The 17,127-nt window shown below is 34.0% G+C and overlaps 1 protein-coding gene across 5 annotated transcripts in view; it reads left to right on the top strand.

The window, feature by feature from the left end:
* Positions 1 to 17,127, top strand: part of LOC106877628 (early endosome antigen 1) — a 115,261-nt gene that overhangs the window by 67,538 nt on the left and 30,596 nt on the right. For 4 of the 5 annotated variants that reach the window (XM_014926573.2, XM_014926572.2, XM_014926574.2 and 1 more), the window contains 4 exons: positions 1,138 to 1,260; positions 3,955 to 4,041; positions 9,868 to 10,008; positions 14,826 to 14,933. In XM_014926573.2, coding sequence (XP_014782059.1) covers positions 1,138 to 1,260; positions 3,955 to 4,041; positions 9,868 to 10,008; positions 14,826 to 14,933 — 459 coding nt within the window. The remainder of the gene's footprint in view (positions 1 to 1,137; positions 1,261 to 3,954; positions 4,042 to 9,867; positions 10,009 to 14,825; positions 14,934 to 17,127) is intronic. The other variant, XM_014926575.2, reaches the window with a different exon arrangement.

Genomic DNA, 17,127 nt, shown 5'->3' with positions numbered 1-17,127 from the left:
GAAGGGTGTGTGAATGGGTGGGGTGGCTGTATGTGTGTGTGTGTTGGCATGTTGTCTGAAGGGTGTGTGAATGGCTGGGAGTGGTTGTGTATGTGTTGACATGTGTGCATAAACAGAGTGGGAATGTGTATATGTGTGTATATGGGGATGTGTGGGTCTATGTGCATGAGCGTATGTGGAAGTGTATGTACGTGCGTGTATATATGCACATGTGTGTGTGGAGGTATGTGTGCATTCATGTGTGTGGATGCTCGTGTGTGTGTGTGTGCATGTGTATGTGTACATGCATGAGAGGGGCGAGGCAGAGTGTGTGTGGGTGTGTTGGTGTAGCCAATGGTGTGGGTATTATGTGTGTGGGCATGTGTATGTGTGTGTGTGGGGGGCACGTGTATATGGGGGGGGGCATGTGTACGTGTGTGTGTGCTTGGGTATGCATGTGGTGTGTGGTATAGGAATGTAAACTATAAAAATTACATATAAATAATGAATATAAAAATTAGTAATAATAAAGAATGTGTGAATGAATCAGTAACAGAAATAAATAAAAATTGTAAAAATTATAAAATAATGAAATTAAAAAAATAATAAAGTCATAAAATTAAAAACAATAATAAAATAAAGAAATAAATGATAAAAATTAGGATAGAGTGAAATGATCTTTAAAAAAAGGTGTGAGGAAAGTTACTGAGAGGAGGGGGTTGTGTTGAGTCTGAAAGGAGTTTGAGTATGTAAAGTGAAAATGTAACACTGTTCCAGGTGAAGTCTAGAGTTGGTGGGTCCAAGCTTCTTTCAGTTTGCATCTACCAAATCCATTCACAAACTTTGGTCATCCTAGAACTATAGTAGAAGACATTTGCCCAAGGTGTCATGCAGTGGGACTGAACCAAAAACCACTTGGTTGGGGTGCAGCTTCTTAACTTCACAGCCATGCTTCCACCTTTGTAGTCATCAAGGATAGATATTACAAGTGGTTTTGCTCTATAAACTCTACCACAGGGATGATCTAGCCAATAAGCATAATAATTGTACGTCTAATAACCAAAGCCTCACTTTTACCATTGATCATGACAACATACATATTCATTTACTTAATTATTCTTTCATTGTAAATATTATATCATCGCATTTCTTTTTTAGATAAATACACTCGAACAGAAAAATAAAGATTCTGAAAATATTGAAAAGCTCTTTGATACTACGAAAACAAATTTAGAAGAAAGCTCATTGAAATGTAACAATTTGGCAAAAACATTAGAAAAAGTGAGTTTTTGTTTTTTCATTCAATATATTTATTTTCCGTTTAAAACAAACTCTGACCAGACTTAACATCTCAACTCCTTTGTACATGAAACTGTTTGTCACTGTCTTTATACATTTCATCAACTTTGTTCTCTCGCTCCTTTAGCCTTCTAAGCATACTGTAAAAAATTCGTAAAAATGATAAAACTATAACACAATCTTGATTTCATTACTATATTGATGTAACCATGACGTTCTAGTGATCTGATTTGCTAGCTTTCTTTGCATTAATTTGTGAATATATAATTGAATTGTATAATGCTGAGCATACATATTCATGCCCACATATACACATAATTTATTGCATACTGAAATTAACACCACGAGGTGGTATCAAAGAGTTCCAGGACTAGTTATGTTTAATAAAAAATAACTTGTTTGCCTAAGTTTTAACATCATCTCCTTCGAAATAGTCACCTTGCACAGCAACACACTTGTCCCAGCATTCCTGTCATTTTGGAAGTTGTTTTCTGTAAGCAAGTTGAGGACCTTCTGCAATTTGCTCTGAATCTTGACAATGGTGTTAAAGCAGCAACCTTTGAGCTGCATTTTGATCTTGGGGAAGAGATGGAAGTCAAGTCTGCAGGTGCTAAATCTGGCAAATAAAAGTTGGTGCGGAAGTGACACCATGTTGTTTTTAACGAAGATCTCATGAGTGAAGAGAGCTTGGCAACAGGGTACATTACCATTATGAAGAATCCAATTCTTTGCACTCTACAGATCCAATTGCTTTTGCTGAATGTCCTCCCTCAAATGTTTCATATGTTGTAGTAGAATTCTCAATTGATGATATGGCCCTGGGGGATAAATTCTCAATGCACAATACCACATTTCCAGGGGTGATAATCATGGCAGGTCTTCCAGATCACTCATCGTCTTCCAGGTATGTTCTTCCATTTTTGAAGCACCCATGCCACTTGAAACATTGTATACGACCCATTGCCTCATCACTGTAAGCTTGCCAAAACATACTCAATGTCTCTGTAGCAGACTTCCCAGGTTTAACACAAAAATTCACATTGGCTCTTTGTTCCAACTTCTTGTCCATGACAAAAATCACAGACTACAGCATGCATTTCACAAATTGTGAAGTAAACACAGTGATGTCACTTTTCACACTACCTCATGAAGGTCACTGCTAGCTCTCACTGCACATGTAACAATGTGCTGCCATCTGTCAACGTGCTACAGAACTAGTCTAGGAACTTTTTGATACCACCTTCTACATGAAGACTGTTGCAAAATGGCTGTAATTCTGTGGAAGTCCCATGGTTAAATAGATAACTATATATTCAACTCTCAAACCTTGCCAGATCAGATTGAGCCTGGTGCAGCCTCTGGCTCACCAGTCCTCAGTCAAACCGTCCAACCCATGCCAGCATGGAAAGCGGACGTAAAATGACGATGATGATGGTGATGATGATATATATATATATATATATAATGGTTTTGAATTATTTTGTAGCACAAACAACAAAAGTGTTGAATACAACTTTGTGTTAGTATTTAGAATTTAGAATCTGATATATTTATATAAGGAAGGGATCACCTATCTGGTCTGGGCCAATTGTCTAATGTATCATCATCATCTCTAATTATTGAATACATATTTCTTTTGTTACTTTATTACAATTTTAATTTCTCTCTTTCAAACAAATTCAAAGGTTGTTTGTTCATCCTCTACATGGTCGTTTAGTATGCTAAAAATAGCAAGAATCACATGAGTCTCAAAAGTTCGTTGTTTTTTTTTTTTCAACATAATTGTAATTAAATCATCAAAATGTATGAGGAAACAGAAAGCCACAAAGTTAGCTAGCCATATCTGGGACCTGAAAGTTAATGCACTCCATGTACCATCAATATGGGCATTGTGGAATGATCCATGATGTACATTAATGAATCAAAGAGATGCAGGATTTATTTAGCTGAAAGAGCTCATACTTTTAGATTGAAGAACTCCACTGAATTCTGGACAAGCTTCTTTTATTGAACTGGAAAACACCATCCTCTCCAGATTAAGCATGCAGCTTTACTAACTTTGGCATTCCCATTTAATTATTCCAACCATATTAATTCTGAATCAAATGGGCTGAAGGGATGCAACTCTTAATTTTTTTTTTTTTTTTTTTTTTTCTCATTCCATTTTTTCTTTTACCATCCTTTCACCCTTTCTCATTCTTTTCACAAAGACCAGTGCCCTTTCTGATATAATTAGTACAGTAGTTTCAAATCATGAATGTTAAATAGGGGCAAGAATACATTGGAGTAAAAGGTATTCAACAGGGCATCATCCCAAGTTGTTGAAGACTGTGCATAATAACAGGTTCTGGGATGAGAGATAAGAGACCCAGAAGGCATGATTTTTATGATGTAGGGAAGCAGACTCAAAATATTTTTCTGAGTAGCAAATATCAAATTATTAATAAAACCATTATCAATTGAGCAGCTATTAATTCATAATGCTATTGCAAATTACTATTCATATTGCTGTTGACATAATGCTATTGACTACCACATCACTCATTTATTATAGCATCATTCAAATTATGATGCCAATACCCATATAACATGACACAACTCATTCACCTTTCCACAAACAATTGCAAATCTTGTCACTTATTAGTCATTCGACTAATGTGTACGTATATGTTGCAGCTTCAGCAAAGTAGTGAGAAGAGTAATAAAGAATTGACACATAGGCTGGAGAAGGCATTGTCAATTCAAAAGGAACTGGAGAAACAGGTAAGTAACTTGTTATATCAAATGAAGGTTTTCTGCTTTGCTCAAATGCACTGCATTGGCCTATTGCTGTCTATGCTTCAGTTGTAACTTTGCTTGCTTCTTATGCATGTCCCCCTCCCTAACATATATACTTAATCTCACTGGTGTACTATATCCAGGTTGTTTTGCTAACATTACTTTTACCCTTTTTCATATTTTCAGCACTATTTGCAAACATTATACTGTCAATTAAATACAGAGAATTTATTTCATTTAAAATGAAGAATGTTCAAGTTTATATTACGATGGTCAACACGAATATCATAGGTCAATGGAAGTTTTTATTTATCAACTTATCTCTAGATGATTTGAAGTAAAATCTGTAAAATCCAAATCTAAATACAAATAAGATCAAATGTTCGTAATGTTTTAAAGAAGAATTGGTTTTAAAAGAAAAACCATTTTAAAATTATTTTTAACATAATATAAAGAATGAAGTGAGATATAGTGAGGCGTGAAGAAAAAAGTCGTATCTTGAACTTGATTTATTACTTTATTTTATTTGAGATACGAAGAAATAAATCTGTGTGTGTGTGATGGTGTTAGTAAATATGTCTATGTTTGTAGTTGATGGTGGAATGTTGATAATGGTTGTGCTGAATGACAAAGCATATTTATCAGAAACAGAATATTTATTGCTAAACCAAGGAGATGCTGAGTATTTTAAATATTGTTGCATAGCTTTAAATATGCAAAGTTCATGTCAAGCTATCAATCAATCCCACATATACTTGAATTTTGAAATATGGTGATAAATTTGGGATGTAGAAAATGTAGTTGATACACAGCTGGAAGAGATGTAGCTGCTGAGAGCTGCTATATTGAAAAAATTTTTGTTTCATAGTGTGTGTGTGTGTGTGTGTGTGTGCGTGCATGCGCACTCATGAAAAAGAGAGGAAGCTAGGCAGACAAACTTTTTCTTCTATTTCTTTAACATGGTTTATGTCCAATGGAAAAATATGACACATTAAAATTTATATTTTTTCTTCTTAATCTGAAGCTTTATTCTTGCTTAAGAAATTATTACATATGCTTGTAGTTTTAATATCTATGTAAGAATGGTTTATATTGACTTAAAAATTAAAAATTACTCTTGCTAATTTTCTCTCATATTTAAGGAGCATGCTTGGTCATTCCAGAAAACATCTTTTAGAAAAACCTAATTTTACTGAGAAATCAATCCGATTAAATCACATGTGAGAACAACAAAACTATCCTTATTGTCTTGAGTACTAAAACTACATGTTCCCAGTTCTAGAAAAAGCAGCTTAACACAGATAGATTGGCATAACTAGCAATCTATTTAATCTGATAGTAATTGCTCATTTTTTTCATAAACTATTCTTATGTCTTCATCTCATATTAGGATTTACAAAATGTTATGATAACAACCTAACAACCTGTCAAGATGTTTGTATATTTGTAATCAAAGTTATTTGAAGTGAATGAAACCATGTTCATGTAAATAATTGAAACATTCCATTATTGCTGTGATATTCTTTTATGTGAAGACTACGTATGTTCTAACAGCCATATCACAAGTGTAGGCTGATTTTGTTGCTACTCATTCACTTTACATCCAAAAAGTACATCCTACAATACAGTATTGCTGTATAGTCTACGATGTAGAAAAATTGATATATTCTTTTATTCTTTTGCTTGTTTCAGTCATTTGACTGCAGTCATGCTAGAGCACCACCTTGAAGGGTTTTAGTTGATCAAATCAACCCCAGGATTTTCTTTTAAGCCTAGTACTTAGTCTATCGGTCTCTTTTGCCAAACTACTAAGTTATGTGGACATAAACACACCAACAGTCCTCAGTCAAATCGTCCAACCCATGCTAGCATGGAAAGCGGATGTTAAACGAAGATGATGATGATGATGGAGGGACAAACACAGACACAAAGGCACACACACATACACACATAGATATATACATATACAACAGGCCTCTTTCAGTTTTTTTCTACCAAATCCACTCACAAGGCTTTGGTGGGTCTGAGGCTATAGTAGAAGACATTTTCCCAAGGTGCCACACATTGAGACTAAACCCAGAACCATGTTGTTGGAAAGCAAGTTTCTTACCACACAGCTATGCCTGTTACTTTTTTTAAAAGCATGATTTCAATTAGAACACTAATTAAATAATAAATTTTCTCCCAAATTAGAACAAGGTCTAAAAGCACAGATTCTGTAAATATTTCTGCTACAATATATTGCACAGACATAAACTGTAAAAGACACCTTGGCAGAATCCTTAGACTTGCAAGCCTAAAGTACAATTCATTAGGTGAACTTAAAGTTTCAACTGATTTCTATAAGTAATTCCTAAATATAAAGACTTCCTTTATATGTTGAAGAGAATAATCAGGTTGTTCTTGAACTGAGGATAGATACAATTAGTTGCAAACTGGAAATCTTCAAGTTATCCCCTGTTCTTGCAGAACAATATTTGGTTTAACCACATATTGCTGTAAGTGACATTAAATGTAGTCCAAACTACACATTTTATTCAACAGAATACTATTACAGAGTGATTAAAAAAGTATAATATTCAATATTTTATGACTAAACTACCAATATTCAATCTGCTGTAACTATTAATACAACTACTACTACTGCTAATGCTGCTACTGTTACTAACATTACTAATACTGTTAAACTCATTGTTTCCCCTTTCAAAAGTTATCAGTTGTCTTATTTATGAAACACTAGTTTCTAAAACTGTAAATATACATTTTTATTTAATATTTTTCGATCTCTCACCTTTGTTCTTTATTGACCATATGCAATTTGTGTATAACAGAAATATCTCACTACAGAGTTGATGCTACATAAGTATTATTGTTATTGTTGTTTAGTCCATATCAGCTGGTTGAATAGGTTTTCAATATAATAGAAAACATGTTAGAGATGGCCTATATAATGTACTTCTTGTACTCTAAGTAGTTACAGTAGCTTTAAGTTAATTTGTTTGATTAGTGACCTAAAAGTATTGTTTTTGCTACATCTGTTGTGTTATATACACAGAGGTAGAGAAAAAGCATGTATTACACATACATTTTCATGAAAAAAGTTTGCATAATACACCTTTTTTCTGCATAAAAATCATGATCATATGATTTTTACAATGTTGACTACAACAAGGACACTTTTATGGTCACTTCTAAATTTTTTTTTGCTTTGTTTTTTTTTTTAAGATTCATGAGTATTTTTTATGTAGTTTATAGAGCAATTATTATAAATTTGCCTAGACATTCTTTTTACTGCACATTGTACTAGCAAAGAAAAATCAGTGTGTATTATTCATGAGAGCAATGCTCTCTTATTTTTAAGTAATTATTGTGCAGGAAAATCTCATTTTGTGCAATTTTTTTTTCTTGTGACCAAAGTATGTGCATACTGAATATACAGTTTTTAATTAAAACATTATTTTACACAACAAACTTTTTCTGCACACATTTTATTTTCTATGCATTGGCCACAAGTTCTGTGTGTGCATGCATGCACACAGCAGTAGCTGAGGGATACTTTTTCTGAGATTTGGTTGCCTATATTTATGTGTACACATTATATATGATTGCATATTATATACAAATAAATGCAATAATTCTAATTTCTTCAGGTGGTTCTACTGAAATTAAGCATTCTTCTCACTTAGTTGAGTAGTTATTGGTTAGAAAAGTGTCATTACAAAAGCATTTGCTCCAAGTCATAAGAAAATGTCCTAATTTATCAATCCACTCTATTCATGATAGCATGAAGAGATTAAAGATTAAGAAAAAAAAAGCAAGTTTTGCATCCATCTATTTGAGATTTTTTTAATTTAATATTTCTTTATCACAACTGTTTTCTTCTAGAATTTCTATCTATGCATGTAAAAGTATAAAAGAGGGACATTTAAAAATCAATTAGTATTGAACATTATTTTAAAATCAATATTCAGCATATTATTTTTTTCAATATTATCTTTTTTTAATGTAATTGGTCTAATCTATAATTCCGAATTATTTTGGATACTTTGAAGCTATGTCCTAAACAATTATACTTACTATGGACTCTGTTCAACTACAAGCTACAAACTTTAATTGTACCACAGACAGCTACAAGCTTAAGGCAAATACAAATAAACTCTAAGCAGAAATAACAATTAATTAATTAATTAAATAAAAAACAATTTACTACTATCTGAATTGTGACTCATCTCAGCTTTATTCAACTTCAACACAAAGAAATCCAAATAAAAGGAGATTAATTTAACTCTTGAGCATTCAAATTATTCTGTCAAATGTAATTGTTTTGAATTAATCATGCTTTGTCTCATAGCTTTAAGATTTCAGTCATGTAATTGTTTATTTTTAGAATGACATTGTAGGGTAGGGGTGAGAGGCCAGATCTGGCTGGTTTAAGCCTAAAACAAGTAGAATATTTGAGCCAGATATGGCTGGTTTGAATGCTAAAGGGTTAATTTGTCTACACATCACGCATAACCCAAACTACCCTCCACTATTTAATTACAAATCTCCAACTGTATTATTCTAAAAAATAAACATTGTCTTGATGTTCTAACTTTACTTCTATGAACAATATTCTTGGAGTATGATAAAACCTTGCAAAAGTAAGGCTCTTATGATGATAGAATTTTACATCAAAAAACTTTTTTTATATTTCACCTTCCAATCATTTCTCAATTTTCTGTACACAAATTACTGATAATTATTAACTCCCATAGTATTTTACTATATTTATCAATAATTTATTTGTTCACTCATTAACATTCAGTCTTTCATAAAACCTCCTGAATTCAGACAAGGTGAAAAAAGATAGTATATAGTAGTCCACTCCTGCACATATCCCTCTTCATAACTGATGGATTTTGGTCATACCACCGACTTGTTAATGCTTTTTTTATGCTGTACACTTACTTGACACTGCCAGTCTTAATACTTACTTTGGCAGCTGAGTGAACTGAAGCAGTGGGAAGTAAAGTGTCTTGCCCAAGAATACAATATAACCTTCTCTCATATAAGGTATTTACCCAAATCAAATGAGAAAAAGTTAAAGAATTTTGATACATTCAAAAATTATATTCATGGCATTACACAAATTAGCCTTCTCTTAGATGGGATGTTTGTCTTTTGTAGCAGTCTCAGATATATTCACTGTGGTAAGATGAACAGAAGCACATATTAAGACTCATAATGAAATACCTTCAGTGGATTTGAACAAAAGCCTTCTTAGCTGGCGGTGCAATACCTTATCTATTCAAGCATTTCCTCTCTACAGCAATGATATAAATGTTGTATAAAGTTAAAGATATGGCAGAATGTTATATTTGTTTCAGATGTAACATAGTAGTATTATATCTGTTAGAGATTTGTTACAACAAGACTATATTTATATGATATTGGTTAGCATAATATTATCAAAAATAATATGCGTTATACTTGCTAGAGATGTGGTGACTAGTATATCAATGTGTTCTAGTATATCAATGTGCGATATATCACCACAGAACTGTATCTGCTAGAGATGTGAGACAGCAGTATCTCTGCTACAGATATGATGCAGCAGTATAGTACCTGCAAGAGGTATGACACAGCAACACTAACTGCTAGAGATATGACTCAATAATATTGCATATCCAGGAGATATCACACTGCAATACTGTTTGTCCTAAATTTGTGACATAACGGTACTATATCTACTATTTATGATACATAAGTATTATATTTGTTCAAGGCAAGAATTTCTAGATATAAAAGTTAGTCTGTGTACATTTACAGATTTCAGAACTGACTGAGAAACATAATGCAACTTGTGAAGACAAATGTCAAGTAGAGACCCAGTTGGAAGAAGTGAGGAAAAATCTGGAAAGTAAAGCTGGAGAACTGGAGTCTGAGAAGAAAGCTTTTGAAGACAAAGAGGTAATATTGCATCCAGTATATATATAGATATAGATATGTACATACAGATGTGTATCTATATATAAATATGTATGTATATATATATGTGCATGTATATGTATATATTTATATATGTATGTGTTTATGTGTGTGTGTGTTTATAGATATACATATATACACATACACTTACATATACATATATATATACTTGCACACATGCACACTAATGTATATTACATACATATATATAAATATAGAATTACACATATACACACACACACTCAATATATTTATTGAAAGGAAATATGCTCTCATTTTATCATCAGAAATATTTAAAACCCATAGTCACTGATGCTATATACACTTTACTCTATAATACCATACTAACACAATATATACCGCATGCCTAGAGGCATTAATTTTTCACCAGATGACCCTCCCTCCTCTCCTAGGTATTGAGAGGTTGGTGAGTGGTCACCTTTTTTTTGTTTTGGAAATAACTGGTTTTGGTACTTTAATCAAATTTTCTCTTGTCAGGCTGTATTTAACTGTGGGGGAAAAAACAACATACACATAAAACTGATGATGTTAATGATGAGGATGATGATGATGATGATATGGTTCTGGTAGTAGTAGTGGTGGAATTGTCATCATGTCTTTGAAGCTGAAACTCAAATATATATCGTTATTATTTTGTATTCGAGCGAGGGGAGGTTGGCTCTTAGCTATGGCGGCTGACACTCATCATGAATTTGCTGTTTAGTCCCAGATCACCCTGGTCCAAAAGACCAGGAATTAAAAATTTCTTTAAGCAGCCTTAACCATTCCATCCCCCCACCAGATACAGTGTATTTGAAACTACTTTATTCAACGTATTCTTCCTTTTTTTAAGCTGATGGAATACAATTTGTGGAGTATTTGGCTGTCATTTCTAGCAGATTGAACAGCCACATAAAGGTTCCCTCTTGACCCCCACACAGTTTTTGTGTGTGGGGGTTGGTACCATTATGAAGATTCTTATTGTCTGTTAATTGTGTGATTATTCCACTGTCATATATTGATGAAAAAAGATTTTTGTATTCATTTAGCACCTTTCATTGTGTGTGTGTGTGTGTGTGCGTGTGCGTGTGTGTGTGCGTGTGCGTGTGCGTGTGCGTGTGTGTGTGTGTGTGTGTGTTTAAATTAATAGTCATGATTGGATAATTTGTTGCAGTCATTCAGTTGTGCTCTCTGACAACCAGGCTTCACATTACTTTACCTTAGTCTATGTGGCTATCAACTGATTCCATTCCCATTTCACACACGAGCAGTTAAAATTTTTAAATGCATATAATTGTAACAGTACTTTATGCAGCATTGTACAGATGTTTAGATTTGCAAAAAACATGCTACCATTGGAAAACTTATGTAAAAGAGAAAGGGAAATAGACTCAGACACAGGCATGGTTGTGCGGTAAGACATTTGCTTCCTAACTACATGGTTCCAAGTTCAGTCCCACTGCATGGCACCTTGGGTAAATGTCTTCCATAGCCTCAGGCTGACCAAAGCCTTGTGAGTGGATTTGGTAGATTGAAACTAAAAGAAGCCCATCTTGTGTGTGTGTGTACATGTATGTATGTATCTATGTTTGCATGTATGTATGTATATATGTATGTACATATCTATGTGTGTGTCTTTATGTTTGTCCTCCACCGTTGCTTGATGACTAGTTTTGGTGTGTTTACATCCCTGTAACTTAGTAGTTTGGAAAGAGACTGATAGAATAAGGAGTACCAGGCTTAGAAATAAGTACTGGGAGTGATTTGTTTGATTAAAAGTTTCTAAGTTGGTGCCCCAGCATGGCTGCAGTCTAATAACTGAAACAAGTTAAAGTAAAAAAATAACAATATATATATTTTGTTTTAGTTGTTGGACTGTGACCATGCTGGTGCACTACCTTCAAGAGGTTAGTCAAACAAATCATTTTAAGCCCGGTACTTATTCTATAGGTGTCTTTTGCTAAACCGCTATGTTATGGGGACACAAACAAACCAGTTCCAGTTGTCAAGCAGCAATGAGGGACAAACACAACACACACACACACACACACACACACACACATGACTGTACTAAGACTAAGAATGCTTGTGGACAGATCAGCTGTTAAGTGAAATTTGAATAAAATAAGTATCAGAAATGAACTGAATCTTGTTTAGCTAGAAGTCTGTGTTGATCAAGCAAATCTTTCATCTAAGGAATTTCATCTATCTTCCCACCTCTTTTGTTAATTAGAGACTAATTTTTCCAGTGTGTCCTTTTTTTTAAGACAGTCGTTTGTAATTTGAATGAGATTTGGCTGCTATTTTTAGCATGTCTAGCAAGCTTTTAGATCCTTTGTTGTTAGCTCAGAATGTACCTTGTTGTTTAGCCTCAGATTAACCTTAATTGTGCGGACTTTTGGTCAAAGACATTCCATCTGTGGCCATATTGTATCTTTAGAGGTATGTAGGATATTATCTTTGTCATGTCATGCATAAGGTGATTTGGTGTGATTTGAAGTAGATTTAACTGCTATTTCTAGCAGCTCGAATGATCATGTAGAAGCTAATTTGTTGGCTTGTGTATCTTGTATTAAGAGATTAAGATTTTTTTATTTATTATTGATTACCAAATGTGATTGCTGTTGTTGTTTAACCCCAGGTCCACCTTGATTTAGTAGACTAATGATCAAAAAAAACATTCCAATCATGATCATTCTTTATTATTTTCAGCACTTATCTAGTGTTTCCTATTTTTGTTTTAAATGGTAAAGTGTGATCCGAGGGAAAATTGGTTGCTATTTCTAACACATTGGCATGTATTAAATGTAATATTTAAGGGTGGTGTGTTAAATAAACTACTTGTTGTCAGTACTTCAGACCCAGGTATATAAACACCTTTTGTTTTTGTTTTATAATTAAAAAACAACATTTGTTAAGTTTAATTTATTATCAAAGCTTTACCTTGCAATATATGTAAACAATAAAAAAGGTAAATTGAATTTCAGTTCTATTTTGTTTTCATTCTTTGATGCACTCTGCATGATTGCACCTCTTCCATGTTGTGTGTCCTTAAAGATTTAATATATATTGCATGTGGCATCCTTCAGTATTATATGCAGTGGATATTGTGTTAGCTTTGTTGTTTACTAGCTGCAATTAATATTATTGCCACTGAACTACCATTTCTTCTACAGTTTTGTCACTTCTACACATAAAGCCCTTTCTTCTTTATTCTTTCTTTTTCTTCTCATTCTCTCTTCTGCTCTTCTTTATCCATTTCTGGCAAGACAGAACCTTAAAACTAACCCCATTCTGCTAAATATGATTTGACTTACTCTGGATTAGAGTTAGAAATATATTAGTTTTGTAAAATGTGGAGATAGAATCTTATGAATAATTTTGCTGTGACATTGTGCTTGTAACAGCTCTGTCACAATTAAGACCTCTTTTTACAAGTTGTATAAATTTTCACTTGTTTTTGCAGTCTTATCAACATTGTAATATTATTCAGCATTAACAACCTTGGGTTCCCCTCAACCTCACCCCCACCCCCATTTTTTTGTAGACTGTTTCACTGTTCACTTTCTGTCCATATTCTATGTACTTTTCATTCAGTTTTGGTTCCTTTTTCTGGTGAGTTGTGCACCTGAGTACTGCATACAATAAGTTCATTATTGTTAACTGTAGAGTAAATAAAGAAAGCATTTCCATTATGGTTATGGTAGGTTTATTGATTCCTTTTGTCATAAGTGCACTACCTAATGTATCTTAGGAAAAATCAATTCAACAGATCATTGGTTCTTCTTTCTACATTCTGTGATATCAGCACTGCAAGCCGAAAGCCACTGTCTATTTTACAGTATTTCCACTATTTTGAGGAACAAATGGTTCCTACTCTGTTATACCAATTGTTGTTGTTAAGCCTCAGATCAAGCCTAATTTAGCAAATCTATGATCAAAGGCTTTCCACCCATGGCTGTACCATCATTTTGTATATCTAAGATTATATTTTCGAAATGTGTCCTTCCTTTGTTTCAGTGTTGTCATTTAACTCTGATGAACATACCTACTATTAAAGGCATTCTAACCATGACCATCTTATCTTATTGAGTATGTATCTAGGATTATATTGTCCAATATTTCCATCTGTTTCTCATGAAAGGATGTGATCTGAAGGAATTTGTTTACTGTTTTTATCAGGCTGACTGACAGCTTAGAAATTCCCTCATTGATCATGATGGCAGATGAGTTGACTTTGATGCAACCAACGTCCCAAGTGACAATAACTATAGTGAGTAGCTAGGTGGATTAAATAAATTGAGAGTTTAGTATTTTGCTTATGGACACAAGACAGTGCCAAAGATAAGATTCAAACAACTACTATTACAGCTACCTGTGCAGCACTCTGTCTGCTCAGTCATCCATGCTCTTAAAGTACACTAATCCAAAAATGTTTTAGCTAAAAGAACAGACTATGCCTACTGTTTCTTCTTTTGTCATTTGATTTGTAACAACATACATGTAAAGAAAATGTCACATACCCTTATACCTTCATTTGTGTAACTAGTGAAAATATACTAGCATTATTCAAATATCAACATTAATCAGCACACTACAATTATTCATCATCATCATTATCATTTTTATGATCATTTCCCTAAGTTTGTATGGGGACCCACTTTTTATTCTGTTAACTCATAGCGTACATGATAATGCATTGACTATAGGTATAAAATTAATGTTCTGCATAAGTACTATGATAAAGTCATTTTTCCTTGGAAAAGTCCTATTAATTTCTCTAATTGTTTTTGTTTCAGACAAATTACAAGAGAGTACTCAAAGAAAAAGGTGATGCATTCGAAAGTTCAAAACAAGCATATGAAGAACAAATTACCACTTTACAAGCTAATTTACAATCACAAACAGTATGTTTTGCCTTTTTTACCTTTCCCAGTATATATTCTCTTAAATTATCTTTCAGAATTATCACCAAAGCATTTATCCATTTTGATACAAAGGATATATATCAGGTTTTGTTTGAAAGTTTCCTGTAATAGTGTTCTGTCCAGTGACAGATTTATTTTTCATCTGCTTAAAGCTAAAGAAAAAAAGAATACTTTGGGGGTTAGCAGCAGGGGTCCAGGCATCAGGCCTTTTCTTAAAACATTTCAAATTCAATACATTTGTGGACCATTGAGATAGTTGATGGCTTCTAGGTAGTCTTTTATATCATGCTTTAATTTTTGCATATTATATAAACATTACCAGTGATTGGTATAGGATGTGCAGGGATATTTTTATATGTAATATATGGTATGATATACATATAAGTCATGGATAAATCTTTTATATTTTACTTGTTTCAGTCATTGGACTGTGGCTATTCTGGGGCACCACCTTAAAGATATAACAACCTGTTATATCTTTTTTTTTTTTAAGCCTGGTATTTATTCTAAGTTACAAGATTATAAACAATCCAACATGGGATGATCAAGCAGTGGTGAGAACAAAAAAAAGATACCCATATATGTACAATGGGCTTCTTTCGATTTCCATCTACTAAGTCTACTCACAAGGCTTTGATCAGCCCAGAACTATGTAGTTGGAAAGCAAATTTATCTTCATGTAATTTATTCAAGGAAGAATACACAGCATTCTCCAGATCTAAGAAAGGATTTGAGCTCAACACCACTTTCTAGTGGAATATCACTTTAGCCGGTGGAGAACCTCTCTGTGATGATCAACTTGCTAGAAATAGCAACCAAATCTTATTTGAATCACTCCCAACACATTAAATGATGTGATCCTCGGTTCCTGGCGCATGGGAAAAAGATGGGACAGTCATGGCTGCATTGCTTTTTATCATAGATTTTTTCAGTTAGGGCTGATCTTAGTTTAAACAATATCTAGTGAGTTTTACCTCTTCATGATACCAATTAAAGTGTCCCCGTTACTCCATAAGCTCTCTAATTAAAATACCTAACTTACTCCCTAATATGAGTTCAGTTAAAATACATATCAACTATCAACTGCAAAGCCAGAAATGTGGTTTACGAAATAAGCTGTATGGATGGTGATTGTAAAAACGGAAACACGGCATACATAGGTGAAATGGCGATAAGTTTGGCTGAGCGTGTAAATGAACATTGGAGGGACTATAAGAATCACAAACAAACCTCTGTGCTCTACCAGCATGCCAAAGAACAACATGGTGGTGTACTGGACCGGATTAGCATAGAAATCCTGTCTAGACACCCTGACGATGCATGGTTATGGCAAATACAAGAGTCGGTCCTCATAACTGAAACACGACCAATTTTGAATAGCAATTACGTAGATAAAAGCCTTACAATTACCCATGGTTGCGGATGTTGTTCACACATAAAATACAGAACGTGAACGTGAAAATGAAAGGATGCATTTACGAAGAAAACAGAAAATAACAGAAAGAAAACCAAAACCAAGTCCAAAGTCTCTATCTTATCTGATATGAATGAAATTTAACAAACACACATATGGACGCACATGCTTACATATAAGTACACACACATACGAGCGTGCACACATGCAAGCATGCACACACTCACATGCTCATACAGGACAATTTCAAAACAACGCTGAATCATACATTCAAAATAAATGGCAGTGGAGAGACAAGTTACTTTAATTATGGTGACACGTAAAAGTACCCGTTCTTTGACATGTAAAAGGACCTGTGTGGCATCATGTGAAAGTGCACGTGCAGCATCACATAAAAGTGTCCATGTGGTACCATGTAAAAGCGCCTGTGTGGTGCCATATAAACCACCTCAGCCCAGGTCTTCCTGGGCCTACCTCTTCCACGGGTTCCCTCAACTGTTAGGGTGTGGCACTTTTTCACGCAGCTATCCTCCTCCATTCTCACCACATGCCCATACCAGCGCAATCGTCTCTCTTGCACGCCACAACTGATGCTTCTAATGTTCAGCTTTTCTCTCAAGATACTTACACTCTGACGGGTATTCACATTGACATTACACATCCAACGGAGCATACTGGCTTCATTCCTTGCGAGCTTACGTATGTCCTCAGCAGTTACAGCCCATGTTTCACTGCCATGTAGCATGGTTGTTCGTACGC

The sequence above is a fragment of the Octopus bimaculoides genome, chromosome 1 (assembly GCF_001194135.2).
Source record: "Octopus bimaculoides isolate UCB-OBI-ISO-001 chromosome 1, ASM119413v2, whole genome shotgun sequence".
NCBI classification, from domain to species: Eukaryota; Metazoa; Mollusca; class Cephalopoda; order Octopoda; family Octopodidae; genus Octopus; species Octopus bimaculoides.
Note: the sequence above shows the minus strand (reverse complement) of the source record. Positions and strands in the feature narration are given on the sequence as shown.